This window comes from Carlito syrichta, unplaced genomic scaffold (genome assembly GCF_000164805.1).
Source record: "Carlito syrichta isolate Samal-C Ts95f unplaced genomic scaffold, Tarsius_syrichta-2.0.1 Scaffold301764, whole genome shotgun sequence".
Taxonomy (NCBI): domain Eukaryota; kingdom Metazoa; phylum Chordata; class Mammalia; order Primates; family Tarsiidae; genus Carlito; species Carlito syrichta.
This window is the reverse complement of record NW_007245860.1, coordinates 340066-358431: the sequence shown is the minus strand read 5'-3', so window position 1 is coordinate 358431 and position 18366 is coordinate 340066. Positions and strand designations below refer to the sequence as shown.

Below are 18366 nucleotides of genomic sequence, written 5' to 3'. Positions count from 1 at the left end.
ATAAATACATACTTTTAGGAAGCACATGCAAAGAAACAACATAGATAGCTGTAAAGCACCCTCTGCCCACTTCTCCAATCCCAGTCCTAGGTTAAGTTTGGTGTGTAGTGTCTAGAATTTCTCTATTCATATTCATATTCATGTATATGTTCATACAAAGAAACATAGAATCTGCTTTGCATTTTAGAAAAATATATAGGTGGTATGATATTGTATATGTCTGGACATATTTTTGTTCTACTCTCTGGCTTAATAGTCTGGCTATTGAATTGTCCATTAATCTATGTTAGAACTTTGAAGGCTTTGCTTCACCCTTCAAATTTCCAGATTTCCTGTATAGAAGCCTGGTCCCATTCTGACTTTCAATTTATACCTGTAGTTTTGTTTTGTTTTGTTTCTCCTGTAAATGTTTAGACATTTCTCTTTGTTTTTTGTTTCCCAGAATCTCCCAGTGTGGGGTTGTCAGTATGGTTCTTTTCCTTCCTGTTGCTGGGCACTCCATTTGGCCCATCAGTCTGGTAATTAATGTCCTTCAGTTGGGGAAATGTTTTCTATCATATTTCCTTGGTCATTTGCTTCCCTTGATTTCTGTTTCTGGTGCTTCTCTCAGCTGGGGTCTTGTGTTCTGGGCACTTGGCAATATCCCTTCTTTCTTCTGAAAAATCAGTTACCTTCTACTCATTTGTCTTCTATCTTCTAATTATTTATTAATCTCCTGTCTATTATCACTTCATTTGTACTCTCTGACTCTATTTTAGTTTTTCTTCACTACCATTTTATAAGAAATCATTAAAGATCACTTCTAGAAATCTGTCCCACAGAAATACACAAGACTCCTTGAGAACATCTATACATAGGTTGTATGTGTTCTATATTTTATGTTTCTGTTGTTTTATGTGATGTTATACATAATTATATCTATGTATCTTTCTAGATTGATATTATTACTTCTGTAGAGGAAAATTGTTGACTTTCAAAATTTAAACTGCATCCAGCACCTAACTGAAATTTTTTATTGTATAATTTTTCAATTGCTTTATGATTAGCAGATAATTTATAAATAGTCAAATATTTCCATATTTCATTTCTTTCCTGGTGTTGCATTGTAACTCACTAAGATGGAATACGGTTGGGAGAAAAGAGTGGTTGGGAGTGAGGCTGGAAACTAGATTTCTGGCCTGGCCCCACCACTGCAGGTAAGTGGACCATTCTGGGCCTCTTTCTACATCTGCTACATGAAGGTGTCAGCCCAACCTATGTCAAACCCTTAGCATCTCGTATTGTCCATGGAACTTTCTGAAATTCTCTGCCTTAGGTTTGTCAGGGTTAGTAGTGGTTCTTAGCCCCACCTTTGAATGATTATACTTTATCATTTAAATCATCATTATAATTTAATTTGCCCATGGCCCATCAACACATTTTTGTGTGAATAATAAAACCAGTAGAGCATGACACTATGGTCTGAACATCAGATGTTTCCAGAAATCCAGTGGAAAAAAAATCCTCTATTAAGGAAGAGAATAAATCTGGGGAAATGTCATTCCTGGACCCTGAAGGTAATTAAAGCAAAGACCTCAAGGTTATACAATCAATTTTTCAATTAACAAGCTTCCCTCTCCCTTTAATTGTGTATAAATTCATAGCAACCAAATAAAAGAAGGAATACAGTGGAAAGAAGATTGGAACAGACAATGCTATGGAGCGGAGATAACCCGTTTATCTGATGCCTGCGCAATACAGAAGGGAAGAACATAGTCTAAGATCAAAGGGGACTGGATTTTTAAAACAATGAACATTGAATCTGGATAGCTACTGTGGAGCTTATTGTGTAGCAACACATAGTGAGGTCTGCTTGTTTGTTTTACAGCAATGGACTAACACATTTAAAACATAGGTAATGCATATGGTACAAAATTTTAAAAGAGTAACAGGCTTAAATAGCCACCCTCCATGTTTGTTTTTGTATTATCATACTTTTTTTTTTTTTTAGATAGGGTCTCACTCTGTCACCTAGGCTGGAGTACACTGGCATGATCACGGCTCACTGCAGCCTCTACCTCCGAGGCTCAGGCCTGTCCTTCTGTCTCAGCCTCTCAAGTAGCTGTAACTGTAGGCACCACAACACCCAGCTAATTTTTTAAAATACATATAGAGAGATAAAATCTCACTGTGCTGCCCAGGCTGGTATCAAACTCCTGGGCTCAAGAAATCCTCCTGCCCAGGCCTCCTAAAGTGCTGGAATCACAACTGTGGGATCACAACCCACTATAGTACCTTTTTATTTGCAATGAAAGCAGCGACATAAGTTTCTTTAAAGATTTGTACTTTGGACAGGCTCGGTGGCTCAGTCTGTAATCCCAGCACTTTGGGAGGCTGAGGTGAGTTGCCTGAGCCTGCGGGTTCAAGACTAGCCTGGGCAACTTGACGAGACCTCATCTCTACAATAAATAAAAATAGACTGACATGGTAGCGCGTGCTTGTAGTTCTGGCTACTTGGAAGGCTGAGGCAGAAGGATCACCAGGGCCCAACAGGTCAATGCTGGGGTGGCTGTGAGTGTGCCACTATACTCCAACCTGGGAGATGGAATGAGACTCCAACTCAAAAAAAAAAAGATTTGTACCAAAGCAATAAGTCGGCTTGCCTTTTAAATGTATTTACACACACAGACACACATGCGCACACACACACGCGCATGCAAGTACACCTCATGGATGGATGAATAGAATGCTGCTTTTAAATACACTGTCCTCTGATTTTAAGAGATAAGAGTAGAATAAAATACCTATTTTCTACTTTATGATAAGTGAGTGAGAACTGTCATTTCAAGATTGGAAATGTAAGTGTCAAAATCGTTCTCAAAATGCTGTTTTGAGATTTCCCAATCAGATTAGCTTTAAGCCTTAGGTAGAATATTCCAAAAGGCCAGAATTCTAACCAGAACAATGACAGAGTACGATGCCATCAATGAACACTACTGGCATCTTCACTCTTTTTTCTGGGCTCTTGTAAAATCTCACATAATATTTTTTTTCACATTTAATTTTGCCAGTAAGACTTAAACACTGAGGTACGGTAGAAGTGTAAATGATCATAATAAAGCTCTGAGCATCATATCAATCAATAGAGTTGGGCACAAAGTTTGAAGTAAAAGACAAAAACCATCTCTAAGACTCCCAGCTAAGCCTCAGTTCTGGCAGTCCCATCAGGGCAGAGGGAAATCCTACAGATCACATGGAAAGCTTTCCTAATGCTGGGCCCTTTACACACACACACACACACACACACACACACGCAAGTATACCTCGTGGATGGATGAATAGAATTCTGCTTTTAAATACACTGTTCTCTGATTTTAAGAGATAAGAGATAGAAGAAAATACCTATTTTCTTGCAGGGGCTTGCATTCATCAGCTAATGCCTCTACAGAATGAATCTACTGAGATACCACCAGAAAAATCAAGAGTCTAATGTGTCCATTAGGAATATTTAATTTTATTTATTAATTTAAAAAACATATCCATCACCTCCCAATGTTTCCTTTCACTGCCTTTATTACTATGATTGAGTTTGCGTGTGTGTGGTGAAATATTTTATTTTAGACCTGTTTTTATTACGATATTCTGAGTTCTTAAGTGTGAAATGGACATTTAAAAAAGCAGATTTCTAGCTAGGTGTGGTGACTCACACCTGTAATCCCAGCACTTTGGGAGGCTGAGGCGAGAGTGTTGCTTGAACCCTGGAGTTTGAACCCAGCCTAGGCAACAGAGCAAGATCTCATCTCTAAAACAAATTTTAAAAATTAGCTTAATGCGGTGGCTTGTACCTGTAGTCCCAGCTACTTGGAAGGCCGACGCAGAAGAATCATGAGCCCAGGAATTGCAGATTGTGGTGAGCTGTGATTGTGCACTGTACTCTATGTAGCATGCGTGAGAATGAGATCCTGACTAAATAAATAAATAAATAAACAAACAAAAGCAGATTTCTAGCAATACTTCAGTACATCTGAGCATCTCTTTCAGCCATGAAGCAGCAAACACTTCTTCCACAAATGTGATTTTAAAGATTTTGTCTACAAATCTTGCCAAAGCTTTCTACAAGCGTGTAAATTTGGTAGAGAAGTTTATACGAGAAAACAGGAAAAGAAGTTTATACGAGAAAACAGGAAAAGGCCAGTTGCACTCAAGTGTTCCTCTTGTTCCCATGTGGCCTAATGCTCATGGAACCGTCACCTCATTACAAACATCTATGTGTCACAACAGGTGTTGGGTCAGGAGAGGACACCGTGTCCAGGAAACCTGAAATCAGGTTAGAAAACTCCCAGGCGACCAATTCCCTTTCAATTGACTCCGAGTAGCTGGCGCTGCCTACCACAGCCTCTGAGCTGCCTGCCTGTGAAATGGTTGTCACTTAAGTCACAGTGGAAACCTTCCCAATCTACTCTCCCTAAGGGTACAGACGCCACTTCCCATGACAGGAAGGGAAGCAGCCGGCCCTCACCTTTCTAACTGTTAGAAAAAACCAAATCATTTCCTTGAGTGTCTTCAAAATTTCAAGCCCCATGGGATTGGTTTTAAAGGCTTCTGGCATGAGTCAGTTTCTTTAGGTAAAATTCTTTTAAAGCTGTCCTTCCCATTTTCAGCTCCCCCAAATTGTGGGTAAACCTATTAGGGAACTCAGTGTGTCTTCTGACGGGAAGAAGGGTGGCAGGCTCAGAGGTACAAGGTTCCCTTCTGTGTCCTCACAAGCCTTTGCTGTGAAATGGCTGGCCTAGACTTCTTCATGGACAAAGGCTGCTGGCTGTTTGGGTGACTGATGCTCTGTTGGAGTCTGGTCGAATTCCCTCACTACTTGAGTTCAGTTAACTTTAGCCACAAAGTCGTCACCAGAGGTAGCCTCTTTGTCTTGTCCCTAGGCTTTCACCTTAACACCACTATTTCCCATCACTGCGACAGGAAGGAATTTTCCTGTCTTAAGACACACAGGATATGAAGAGTCATAAGCCTGGTCCAGTATATTACAGATTTTGGCCCGGAGAGTAGAAATCTGAGAGGTACATACAAAGTCTCACCTCCTGTGTTCTTCCCTCTCTCTCTCCTTCTTTGTCCAACAATTCTATAGCTGGAAGGGTCAGACTTCTCACTTCCTCTAAATCTTATCCTGAGTTCTATCATCTTTGGATATAAAACTGTAGCCCCTCAGGCCTGGCTTCTGTGTCATAAGCTAAAGGAATTTGGAGAAAGCCCTTCCTTGCAATCCCTGTTTCTCAAGACTTTTGTCTTCCTAATTAGGATCTTCTTTTTTAGGAGCCACATCCTATTCTTCCATCTGGCTGTAGTTCTGCCTTGGGGGTAAAAATCCTACAGCAGAGTGTGCTTAAGCACATTACCCCTTAAGAAGTAAAGAAAATATATGAGTTTATAATATGTAACATATTTTCCCTGCTATAGGAGGCTGAGTGAATTCTAATTACAGGAAGATACGCATGGATGTCTTTTGGTCTGTCAATGGTTCAATAGTAGTAGCCACCGTGCGGGCCTGTGGCCTTCTGTATCTGCTCTGAAGATCATGATGTAAACTGTGTATTATTGCCCATGTATCCAATAGCAAAAGAAAACAACCTAGTACTTAAGCAGTGTCTACAGAAATCCATTTTTGTTATTGTTCTTGATAATTTGTGCTATATACTCATTATGACATTGTTCTTCCATTGAACATTCATTCATCAACGGAAAAACCGCCCTGCCAACCATTAGGGTGGGTGAAATATCTTTTTCCCTGTTGTTCCCTGGCAATTATTTTATTTGGTATTTCATGATGAACTAGACTGAAACATAAAATAAGAACACTCAATAACCTCTTCTCAACTGGATTTTTCCTCCTATTCCTTTCATTTCCTCCATTAATTACTCTTCCAGATTTCTTCTTCCCTCCAAGTTTAAACTTCCAGATGAGTATAAGAAAAGCTGTCATCTATTCCTTGCTTCTCTTGTCTGGCCCCCAACCCCACCTTTCCAGTGACACCCTCACTAATACCGCAGCCAGTAATGACTTCCTGGTTATTAAAGCCAAAGGACAGTCTTCTGTTCCACTCCTTGCTTTAGACGCTACAGGTCATTACCTCTGTATCCATGAGTTTCTTTTCCTCTGGGCTTCCCTGACACTCTTGTTTTTTGTTTTGTTTTGTTTTTCCCCACCTTACAGGTTAGACTTTTTGTCACTTACTTGCTGCTTCTCCTCTACAAGACCTTTTAAAATTAAGCATTATCCAGAAACACCTCCTGGAATCCCATCTTCATTCCCTGAATATGTCACTAATTTTATTCATTCCTATACTTATACTCAATGCAGATTCATGATTCTAAAATTTTTGTGCATATAAGTTTCACTTGGAGAAAGGGTAAACACTTTAAATCACTTTACCTTTCCTACTTGCATTCCTTATACTCACTCTTGTAACAGCCTCGTACAATGTTATGATGATAAAAGAAATCATAAGTGAACAGAGCTCTAATCATAAAACACACGTACTGGGAGGTGTAAATCTGAAATGAAAGGCCAGCACAGGAAATTAAATGCGTTTATGTATTCTCTATGTGACCTTGGAAAAGTCACTTTAACTTCCTGGGACTCAAATTTTAAAGCCCACAGGTATGATTTAACTACAGTTTTAATAAAAGGTAGAATGTGAATTCTGCCAAATGGCATTGCATTTTCAAAGTCTGAGTCACTCTTCACTTGTTGGGAGATGGTATAAAAGGCCAATATTGGAGAGAAATGTTTCCTATGGAAAATAAAATTAAATCTAAAAACTGCTGTTTTCCCTAGAATCTATTCTATTTCACTTATTACTACTTAAGACTTTTAGAGAGAAAAAGCGGACCCTGTAAAATAAGTGCAGCAAGTGTCAGCTTAGTATTAGCTTTGAGTTAGTATTAGCAGTGGGAGAGATATTATGTCACAGCTGAGGCAATTTTCAGGCAGAAGACATTGCTGAGTCTTCTACCTGAAAACTAGTTAGGAGTTAGAAAAATGTTAGGTTTATGCTTTAGGGGACTTTTCTATTGTCCCTAAAATATTTTATATTTGGCCAGGCATGGTGGCTCATGTCTGTAAAATCAGCACTTTGGTAGACCAAGGTAGGAGAATTGCTTGAGCCTAGGAGATGCAAACTAGCCTGGGCAAAATATTCTACACTAAGGGCCTGAGACTTCATTGGTTAACAAGGCAGTGCGACCTCTCACTGGTGTAGAAAACAGAAAAAGTTTTTAAAAGGCACTATATTAGCTGTGCCCAGTGATGTGCGCCTGTAATCCCAGCTACTCAGGATGCTGAGGTGGGAAGATTGCTTGAGTCCAGGAGCTCGAGACCAGCTTGGGCAATATAATAAGACTTTGTCTCAAAAGAAAAAGAATATATTCTATTTCAGAAGAAAGTTTTGTTATATTTTTAAAGGATGGATAATAACATTTCAACCATAGCAAGCTAAAACAGGAACTCTGTATAAATCCTTGGAAAACCCTGTGCCAGGACAAAGGGTAAGGTTTGTGCTAGCAATTGCTGGTAAATGCTTAATATGTGGCTCTTCTAGAGAAAAAAGGGTCATTTTAGAATCTGCTGATTTTCATGGTGTCAATACTTGCACCAGGGCCAATTTTAAACTAGCAAAGTGATGACCTTGAACAAGGGTGTTGGGAGGAGGTGTCCAGTAGCAGACTATGATAACCACCACTACAGACTGCGCACAGTAGATATTAATAAATTCAAAGGACTTCAAGAGCACAGACAATAGAGTCTGGTATTAAATTGTTAGCAAGTGATAAGTTTTCAGTATTTGTTACTTTTGTTTTTAATATAATTTACTTACTTGTAAGTTTATATAGTTTAATTTTTAATAATGGCTGTATGTTACAACCAGCTCACAAAATCCCTAAAAAATTTTGAAACAAACTCTTGTGGGCTTACATAGCCAGTTTCAGTTCATCTCTGGTTTGTCCTCAAAGAATAAAGGAAAATTAATGTTTGCTTAAACAATATTTAATTACATTTGAGTTCTATGAGGTGGATACTTTGGTTTAGGTGCTTTCTATACTTGTAAATATTCTAGAAACTTTGTTATCTGTCAATGTGCAAAGCAAAAGTGATGATTAAAATCATCAGATACTGCTGGGTGCAGTGGCTCAAGCCTGTAATCCCAGCATTTTGTATGGCCGAGGAGAGAGAACTGCCTGAGTCTAGGGGTTCAAGATCAGCCTGGGAAACTTGATGAGATCTTGTCTCTACAATAAGTCAAAAATTTAGCCAGGTGTGGTGGAGTATGCCTATAGTTCCAGTTCCTTGGAAGGCTGAGGTGAAAAGATCACCTGAGCCCAGCAGGTCGAGACTGTGGTGGCTGTGAGTATGCCACCGCACTCCAGTCTGGGTGACAGAGTGAGACTCCAACTCAATAAATTAAAATAAAATAAAATTCAAATCACCCGATGGATCCTGAATTATAACCCACATCTTCCAAATTTTTTAAAAAACAAGGTCAAAAGAAAAAAGGAAAAAAATCATCAGATGCTAGATAAATAGATGATAGCTTTTTTTCATATAACTTGTGTAAGATGTGCGTGAGATATATATTTACTTTCTTCAGGAAAACAACCTAAAAAAAGGTATTTACTTATTGAATGCTGTGTATTATGGACTGGATTGTGTCGTCCCCCCCTCCCCCCCGCCCAGATTCACATGTTGAAAAACTAAGCTCTTGTATGGTTGGGTGCAGTGGCTCATTCCTGCAATCCGAGCACTTTGGGAGGCCAAAGCAGGAGGATTGCTTGAGCCCAGGAGTTTGAGGCCAGCTTAGGCAACATAGCGAAACTGTGTGTCTGCCAAAAAAAAAAAAAAAAAAAAGCCGAGTATGGTGGCACATGCCTGTGGTCTCAGCTTCTTGGGAGGCTGAGGCAGAAGAATCACCTAAGTCTAGGAGGTTGAGGTTGCAGAGAATTGTGATTGCACCATTGCACTCCAGCCTGGGTGACAGAATGAGACTCCAACTCCAAAAAGAAAAAAAAAGTCCCATGTGACTATATTTGGAGATAGGAGCCTTTAAGGAGGTCATTAAGGTTAAATGAGGTCATAAGAGAGGGTCCCTGATTTGGTAGGACCCATGTCCTTCTAAAAAAAGAGATGCCAGAGTTCTCTGTCTCTCTCTGCCTCTCTGTCTCTTTCTCTATCTGTCTTTCTCTCTCTGTCCACATGCACAGAAGAAAGGCCACGTGAGGACGTGACAAAAAGCGACTATCTGCAAACCTAGAACAGAGGACTCACCTGTAAATAATCTTGCAGACACTTTGATCATGGACTTTCATACTCCAGAAATGTGAGAAAATAAATTTCTGTTACTAAAGCCACCCAGTCTGTGATATTTCATTATGGAAACCACAACATGTAAATAATAAAATTACATACAGCTCCACAATAACATGATACTCACACCTCAAGCTTTTTCATAATGTCATGAGGAATTTCTTCTTATCTGCTCCTACAGGTCTTAGTACAAGGGTTACCACCTCTGTGAAGCCTTCCTAGGTTTCCCCACTTATGTGTCAGCCATTCCTCCCATGTAAGTAGCTCTACTATAATGATGAAAACAGTCTTCTGTCCCAATGAAATCTTTTATAGAATGTTGGAGTGCACCTTGGAAATTAAGATTAAGCATGTGGCTATTTATACCTAAATTGAAATAAAATTGAAAATGCAATTCCTGAGTTACATCAGCCATATTTCAAATGGTTAACAGTTCCCTATGTCTAGTGGCTATTGCATTGGACACTTAGACATGGAAAATGTCCATGACTCCAGAAAGTTCCATTGAACAACACTCTACTAGACTGTAATCAACTTGAAGTGGGAGAGAAGGATACATCTTTTTATTTTCCCAGCATCAAGTCCAATGCCAGCTGTTTGCAGGTATTCAATAACTATTGGTTGAATTAATAAAGGCTAAAACATAACACTATTCACTTAATTGCAGCTACTTAAAGCACCCATGGTTCCCAGAGTCTACAGAGATAAACACACACGTGTAAATTTATTTTTGTTATTGACAAGTACAAAGCTAAAAGTGAGCAATTTTCATTTTTCCCATGATGAGAACACCAACATGCATCATTAAGATATAATTATAGAATTCATCTCTCAGGTGTTAATGTAGCAATCTATAGTTGTTAATTCAGAAGCATAATATCGATTCTAATTTATTTTTTCTAGGCCATCTCTGCTCCATTGTTCTATAAGTGACCCTATGGACTCATTAAATCTTTCAGCATGATATTTATGCAACCCCGTTTAATGAGTCCTCCAACATTTTGAATACTCTGGATCTCATAACTATTATTTTAGTGGCAAACTTCTGACTTAATTTATTGTCTCCTTCCCAGACTCAAAGGAGGTCATAAAAAGGTCGCACTGTCAGACACAACCCTCTGCTGGTAGACAACTTCTTTGTCCCCACGTTTAAAGAGACACATGACAACCCAAAGCAGTTCCCCTGACTCTAACTCCAGAGGAAAAGGAGAATAGGATCACTTGTCACCTGCTCCAGAGAACCCCCTTCCTGCATCATGACTGAGACTGACTGATACAATCTAAAAGAAGATAATACTAGAGCCTCATAAATACTATTTGAACAAATAAGTGAGACCCAAATGCAAAAAAAAAAAAAAAAATAGCTTCACAAATAAAAACAGGTGCATTGCAAAGTTCAAGTGTGTAGCCTAACCCCTCTCATGTATAATTCAGAACTAGCCTTAGTTTACAAGGATTATTTTCTAGGGCTAGGGGAACAGGACATAAGAGAGGGAGTGGGAGCCAGGCTCGGTTGCTCAGCCTGTAATCCCAGCACTTTGGGAGGCTGAGGTGAGTGGATTGCCTGAGCCCATGGGTTCAAGACCCATCTGGGCAACTTGGCGAGACCTCATCTCTACAACAAATCAAAAAATGAGCTGGGCGTGGTAGCGCGCGTCTGTAGTTCCAGCTACTTGAAAGGCTGAGGCGGAAGGATCGCCGTACCCCAGCAGGTCGAGGCTGGGGTGGCCAGGAGCGGCCACTGCACTCCAGTCTGGGTGACAGAGTGAGACTCCAACTCAAAAAAACAAACAAACAAAAAACAAACAAACAAACAAAAAGAGAGGGAGTGGGGACTGAGCAGAGTGGCTCATGCCTGTAATTCCAGCACTCTGGGAGGCTGAGGCAGGAGGATTGATTGAGCCCAGGGGTTTGAGGTCAGCCTAGGCAACATGGCATGACTTGTCTCTACAAAAAAATAAAAAAATTAGCCAGGTGTGGTGGCATGTACCTGTAGTCCCGGTTACTAGGGAGGCTGAGGTGGAAGGATTGCATGAGACCAGGAGGTTGGGGCTGTGGTGAGCTGTGAGAATGCTAATGCCCTCCCCCCTGGGCTGGGAGTAAGACCTCAACTCAAAAAAAGGAAGGGAGGTATGTGGAGAAAAGAGAGGGCACAGAGACCTTAAGAGAAGCAAACCCACTGAGTATCTGGTTTGAATTCAGCACTGACTATATAAGTAGAGAAAAAAGGAAGAGGGAGAAAAGTCAAGATTGGGAGGAGCTGAAGGTTGGTGGGCTCCTCCCCAACCCTGTTGCTTTAGAGAGGTGGTTGCCACTCCCCTTCGCTTGGCATTGCTTCCCCACCAGATGTGACAACCCTAGAAAACAGCTGCCTGCCTGTCAGTGATAGGAGCCATGGCAAACTATACAATGCTAATAGTTATTGTTTTTATTATTATTTGTCAGGAAAAAAATGTAATGTCCTTCTATGGACTTAAACTGGCCTTTATTACTTTAAAGCATGTAGTAGGAAACATGTTTTCTCTTCTCTTGTACTCTCTGTTGAAAATGTATATCCTAGAATAAAGGCAGACATTTAATACATACTTGGCATAAATTTACAATTTTTCAATGCTAAGTTGTCAATATTTTTAAAAATTATCATTCAATGACTCTTTATCTAAAGGTTCATACACACACAAAATTAAAACTCATCTTTTTTTGTTTATTTTAAATCCTACTCAATAGTAATTTGTAGGTATTAAAAAAAATAGGCTACCCAGCATTCAAAGTATAAATCACCAGATCAGTTTACCTATCTGATAATAAAAATATATTTTTTTCATTAATGTCTACACTCACAAATTAAGAAATACAAATTCCAACTATTTATGTGATGAGTACTCTTGGGATTAGTCTTAAAATAATTCTTTCTGGCGAATATGTGATGGCTTTATGTACTATTGTGTTTTATTGAATTTTATTTATATAATTTTTATTTAATCATTTTGTTTTCACCTGCAGTGTATGAATGAAAATGTTTAAGAAAAGAGCAAGAATACAAAAATATTGGAGGAAGTGTTAAAATTGGCCCATACTTCTGCTTTCCATACACTGTTATTTTAAAAAACACACCTTTTTTTCCTTTTTCAAATATAAAATATTATGATGGACTTGTTTTTTCTATTTAGCAATGAGACCTGTTTTTTTCATGAAAAGTGTGAAACATTTATTTTTATGTAAATTTTTATATGTGGAAAGCTAAAGGGACCAAACAAACATAATGATTCAATTTTTTGAAGTCCAGGTTTTGTGGGAATATTTGTCTCTTTTTTTAAAATAAATATGTTTTGCTCAGTGGGAGTCTCAGCTGACATTCTGAAGGGAATACAAGTTGTGAACAGGCTATCACAAGCCTGAGAGAGCACAGAAACAAAAATGTAACATCTCTGCCTCTACTGCATTTGTTTTGAAAAACGAAACCCAAGTTATGTGTTCTTAGCTCTGCTGTCATTTGCATCCCCTGAGAAAATCTGGTATTCTACTTGTGGTATTAAATGTTTTCACAACAGTTTTCAAGACCATTGGGACAGGAATAACAAGTACAAAAAAAAAAAAATCCAATGATGACCATAATGGATTATCTAAAAGATAATCATAACATTTATATCCAAAGGAAGAAGATATTTTTCAAGGTCTTCTTGATGACTTTCTGTAGAAGCTGGATATGGATACTACACTCCCTTCTCTGCCCCATCTTCCAATTTGGACTTTATTACAAGGTCACACAGAAACAAAATTGTCCCTATTGAGAGGAAATGAACAGAATTCATAGCCAGGCTATGGCTTTGCTCTAAAATGACATCCCCTATGTCGCTCTTTCTAGTGTTACAATCAGTAGAAAATAAAAAGGTATCAAAGGGCCAGTCTTGTGATTGGGTCAAAAGTTCAAATACAATAAAACACTGTGAAGGGAGCTTAAATCTTCTCCCAGGTGCTTATGCCGGGATGTAGGAATGGACTAGATTCTTGCCAGTCAAAATGTGGTCCATGGAAATGTGGCAGAATGGAAATGCAGACTCTCAGGCCCCACCCAGAACTCCTGGATCAGTAATTTGCAATTTACCAGGATGTCCAGGTAATTCCTATACCCATTAAGGTTTGAAAAGCACTGAGCCAGAGCAACTGATGTAGAGGAAGAGGAAAACTTAGACCTCTTTCTTAGTAAAGAGTTGTTTTCAATAATTCCTCAACATGTTTCTAAATTATATTGCTTCACAGGTCAACAAATGCTGAAGACAAAACATGATAAGCCTCACTGTAGATCTCTATGTCCATTATGTCAGAACAGAAGTTTGCTTCCTTTATAATCACAAGAATGCTTCTTTTCTCCATGAAATGCATACCCTTTGGAATGGCTCAGATCTGATTTCTTATTAGTGAAAGCAATATAATAGTTTTCAAGATGCATCTCTTCTAACAAGTTAAAGCTCACTCTAATTTTCAAGCTAAAGTTAGTTCCAACCAATAGCTCCTGGGCCCCCCGCTTCCCTATTAGTAAAGTATTTCCAAGAACTCTTACTTCCACAGAATCAGGAAGTCCCAAGCTGTTCCCTTCACTCAAAATACCATATGGGAATACACTTTGCTGGACTTTCAAAAGAGGGCTATGGCAAGTTGAGCGGAGTGGGTTGAGAAGACTCCCTGTGAGTTAACATGATCCCACTGAATTTTAAGATGATAGTACTGTGGGAAAGCAGTGAAGTAAGAAGTAGGAATGGAAAAAATGTTTTAAACTGAGAAAAATAGTTTAGTGCAAGAGAGAAAGATCAAGAGTAAAAAGGAAGCCAGCTCTGTAAACAGAGAAACAAAAAGAAAAGGGAAGGAGACGATATGGAAGAATGAAATTTATGTCAAAAAGAGAGAGCATATGCCTGATTGGTATCCTTGGAGCAAAAATTAAAATGAAGAAAAAAAAAGAGAGAGCGAGAGAGCACAATGATGAAGAAATTAATACCAGAGAAAGGCAGAAAAGATAAGGAAAGCATCATGGGTGTGGCCAGAAATTTTAGCAGGAGAAAAACAGGAATGTAGATAAGGAGAGGACAAATAATGAAGGAACAAGTCTGTGCTGCCTAAAAACCAGATGGCTGTGCATCACCTTTCTCTCAGAAGCGACCCCTCCCATCCAGTCCTACCTGGCCGGAAGGACGGTGGTCACCACTTGAGAGCTTGAGGGTTGGGGGGAGTAAAGTTGGGGGAAACAGAGGGATCCTCATGGCAAGTTTCCGATAATGAGGAGGAACCTTCCCCCTGTATGGAAAAAAAGGGAGTCTGTCATTTTGTGGCAATAAAATTGATATCTAAGTCACCCGGTTTTTCAAATGATTTGTCTGGGAGGTCTCTTGGAAGGCCTTCTAGAATAGAGATTTAATTCTTTCAACTCCCTTAATCTACCCCAACATCTCTCGTGTGGTGTGGCATCTAGCCTACCACAAACACAATGGAAGTGGTATTGAGTTCTCTTTGGCTCTTTCCCATTCTCTGTAAGGATCAGATGCTAAATATGATCACAACTCCTACTTTTGAGAAGTTCTCCACAAAATTCCACTACCATCAAGAAACTTGAGAAAGGATAGTGCTGAATTTCTGACACTGTTTGTTTAGTTGAACAATGCAGTCCAACATGTCTGGACTTAATGGCTCTACTTTTCATTCCCAAAGAGATAGAACTATTTTTTAATATACAAAGTTTATTTTGTTAGACCTCTACATAAACCATGCACTCAAAGGATCTGTATTGAACATCAACGATGTGCCAGGTGTTGTTCTTGGGTGCCTGGAACTTAAGAGGCTCAGCGAGGGCCAGTGAACAAAACAGACAAAGCCCTCACTCCTGCACAGCCCCACCCTAGTGGAGAGGGACCAACATTGAATGACACAGTTAGGAAAGAAGGATATGACTTAATGAGAGGAGGTGATAAATGTTATGAAAAACAGAAAGTAGAGCAGAATAAATAAGAGAAAAAAGGAGAGCGGATGGCAGGGATGAGAGAATGGTGGCAGAACAATTGCAAATGTAAATAAAGTGATCATGGAAAGCCTCTCTGAAAAGACAGATTTGAGCAAAGACTTGAAAAACAGGAGGGAGTTGCCCAAGCAGACATTTGGAAGATGAGGAAACAGTTCCTACAAGAGTCCAAGGTAGGACTGGCCTGACTTGTCGGGACCATGGAAGAAGCCCAGTAGAGCCTGAGGAGAGAGAATGTCAATGAAGAAAGGGAAAAGGAATGCAGGAAAGTGGGGTTAGATCATGTTGAACTTTGTACACTTTTATTCTTAGAGAGAAGGGAGCCATTGAAGGGTCTTCAACAGAGGAGCAACCTGCAACCTGATTTAATTTATGTTCTAAAAGGACGAGTCTAGCTGTCATGTTTGGGAATAAATTATAAGTGGATACATGCGGCAGCAGGAGGGCCAGTTAGAAAGCTGTCTGGAAATTCAAATGAAAGATAATGGTGGCTTTGGATAAGGGGATTGTGCTGCAGTTGGTATCTTAACAATTATAAAGGTGTTATAACTAATTTATAATATTTTACAAATCCTAGGGTTTTTTGGTTCCACCTGAAACAAAGGCCAGTAAGAAAATTAAGAATTGTAATAGCTCATTGTGTATTTCCCAAAACCTAAGAGCTATTGGGGGGGGGGGAATAATGTGTAAGGTTCAAAAGAAAAAGAAACAAATCCTTTTCAACCAAAGACGGAAGATAACATATTTTCTATTTGTATCAAAAGAATATACATGCTGCTGCTTACTCTCTTTGACACAAATGCCCATATCCTAGCATAATTAATTAGGGCAAAATCTATTTTGATGCCAGAATGGTTAAACCTATTAAGTTTCCTTCCAGTTGTATAAAGTTGTTGTGTTTGTGTACATAAATGTATGTGTGACTTTTTGAAATATGAAAATATTATCTGAGACTTAGTTGCAGCTACAAAGAGCTTGTCAAATTCAAAGATTAACCTCAATTAATGATTACAATAAATGCAGATGCAAGTCAATTGATTTTTGTTGACAGGAAATGTATAAACAAGACCAAAGTGATTGATCTTTTATACTAATATGGTCTTAGATATAATACATGGAAAACAGAATGTAATTCTTGCTCTTAGCAACTGTTTTCCTGTTGGAAACTGAAACTTTCTTTAGTATTTTTTCAATCTAGTGGTCCTGCATTTGCCCCTTTGCAATAGTCTTTTTTTCTGGTCTCCACATACTGCTTCATCAAATGTTTCAAAGCACCTAATAGACTTCCTCTTTGGATCTTCTGTAGGTAAATACAGTCAGTCCTCCACATGGGTTCTGTACCTATGGATTCAACAAGCTGTGGATCAAAAATATTTGAAGAAAATAAATGGATGTTTGTGTCTGTACTAACTAAATAGTTCAGACTTGTTTCTTGTCATTATCCTCTAAATAAACAGTATAACAACTATTTATATAGCACTTAAATTGTATTAGTATTATAAATAATCTAGAAATGATTTTAAATGTATGGAAAAATGTGTATATGTTATGTGCAAATACTACTAAGGGACTTGAGCATCTGTGGGTTTTGGTATCTATAGGGGATCCTGGAACTAATCTCTCATGAATACTAAGGGATGACAGTATTTCTCTTAGTTTGAGGTTGGCCATCCTTTTCCTTAAAATGCTGAAGGCCATCATTCAATCAGGTAATGACTCTTGAAAATCCATGAAATCTTTAATCTTTGCTTTAAGTGGTATATGAGGTATGTGTGTTTAACTATTTTCATTATCCTAGTTATACCAAAGCAGGGCTTTAAAAAACAGAGATACACTGGGAATAAAAAGATGTAATTAGTATTAGCAAAGTTTATATGAATCATGTACAATGGCAGGCAGACAGAAGTATAAATAAATCCAAAAGGTTTTCCATCATGGCTGTGTGGATTTTTTGGTACATGACGGGCAGGCAGATGAAAGCCAATGGAATGAAAGTTTATCTCATCCTGTTCTTGATGTTAGACTCTGTGTTTGCTGGAAAGACTCTGAACCCCGCCAACATGTAAACCTCCGACTCTAGTAGGTGGTGAGAATTCCCTTCTGATCCTCTGTCCTCCATCCAATATATCCATCACCACACTCCTACATTTTCTCACTTTTTAGGAAAAAAGAATATGGACAAAGGAGGGGAAAAGAAAACTGATGTGGCAAAGAAAAGAGGAAGGAATCAACAGCACCCATGTGAATCCAAGCTATAAGTTTATTTAAATCACAACGTTGCTTTATAGGGGCCAATAGACAACCAATGGTTGCGCAGCAGCCTGGGGAGTACCATGCAGGGCTAAGGGGCAGCCTCTTCTCAGCTCTATGTTGCTTGCATGTTTATATCATAATCATATCATTTAATTTCTCAAGAAAAATTAAATGCTTTCTTAAAGAAGACATTTTCCATTTTTTAACATAAGTATGTGCTGCTTTTTGTCAGTTTTTTTCTGAGTCAGGATCTCACTCTGTCGTCCAAGCTGGCATAGAGTGGCTGATCAAGGCTCACCGAAGCCTCAACCTCCTGGCTTCAGGCAATCCTGCCACCTCAGCCTCCCAAGTTGCTGGGACTATGGATGTGTACCACCATGCCTGGCTAATTTTTTGACTTTGTGTGTGTGTGTGTGGAGATGAGATCTCACTATATTTCCCAGGCTGGTCTTGAACTCCCGGGTTCAAGCATTCCTTCTACCTTGGCCTGCCGAAGTGCTGGGATTACAGGCATGAGCCACTGGGCACAACCAGGTGACGGTTTTCAATGTGTCCACTTGGTTCAACTGAACTAAGAGTTCCCTTTCCATTTGTTTTCAGTTATGGTGGGCTATGTGAGAGAGACTTCTGAGAGTTAGTGTCTATAACACAGAGGCATTGGTGCTGATATGTTGATTTGGCTGGTGGGTGTGAAGCAGCAGCTGGGCTTGCCATCACTTCCTCTTCCCCTTGGGTCTTCCTTTGGTTGTCTGGG

General features: G+C 39.1%; 1 protein-coding gene across 3 annotated transcripts in view; it reads right to left on the bottom strand.

Annotated features, from left to right (window-relative positions):
* The window catches only part of PLCB1 (phospholipase C beta 1), a 283302-nt gene that overhangs the window by 73740 nt on the left and 191196 nt on the right, over positions 1-18366 (bottom strand). The window contains exons 29-30 of one of the 3 annotated variants that reach the window (XM_008055187.1): positions 14527-14641; positions 11838-11905 (exon numbers count right to left, since the gene is read on the bottom strand). The exons of 1 other annotated variant lie outside the window; for it this stretch is intronic. In XM_008055187.1, the coding sequence (XP_008053378.1) occupies positions 14546-14641 (96 nt within the window). In that variant the 3' untranslated portion in view covers positions 11838-11905; positions 14527-14545. Of the gene's footprint in view, positions 1-11837; positions 11906-14526; positions 14642-18366 lie in introns of those variants that run through there. One more of the 3 variants, XM_008055186.1, reaches the window with a different exon arrangement.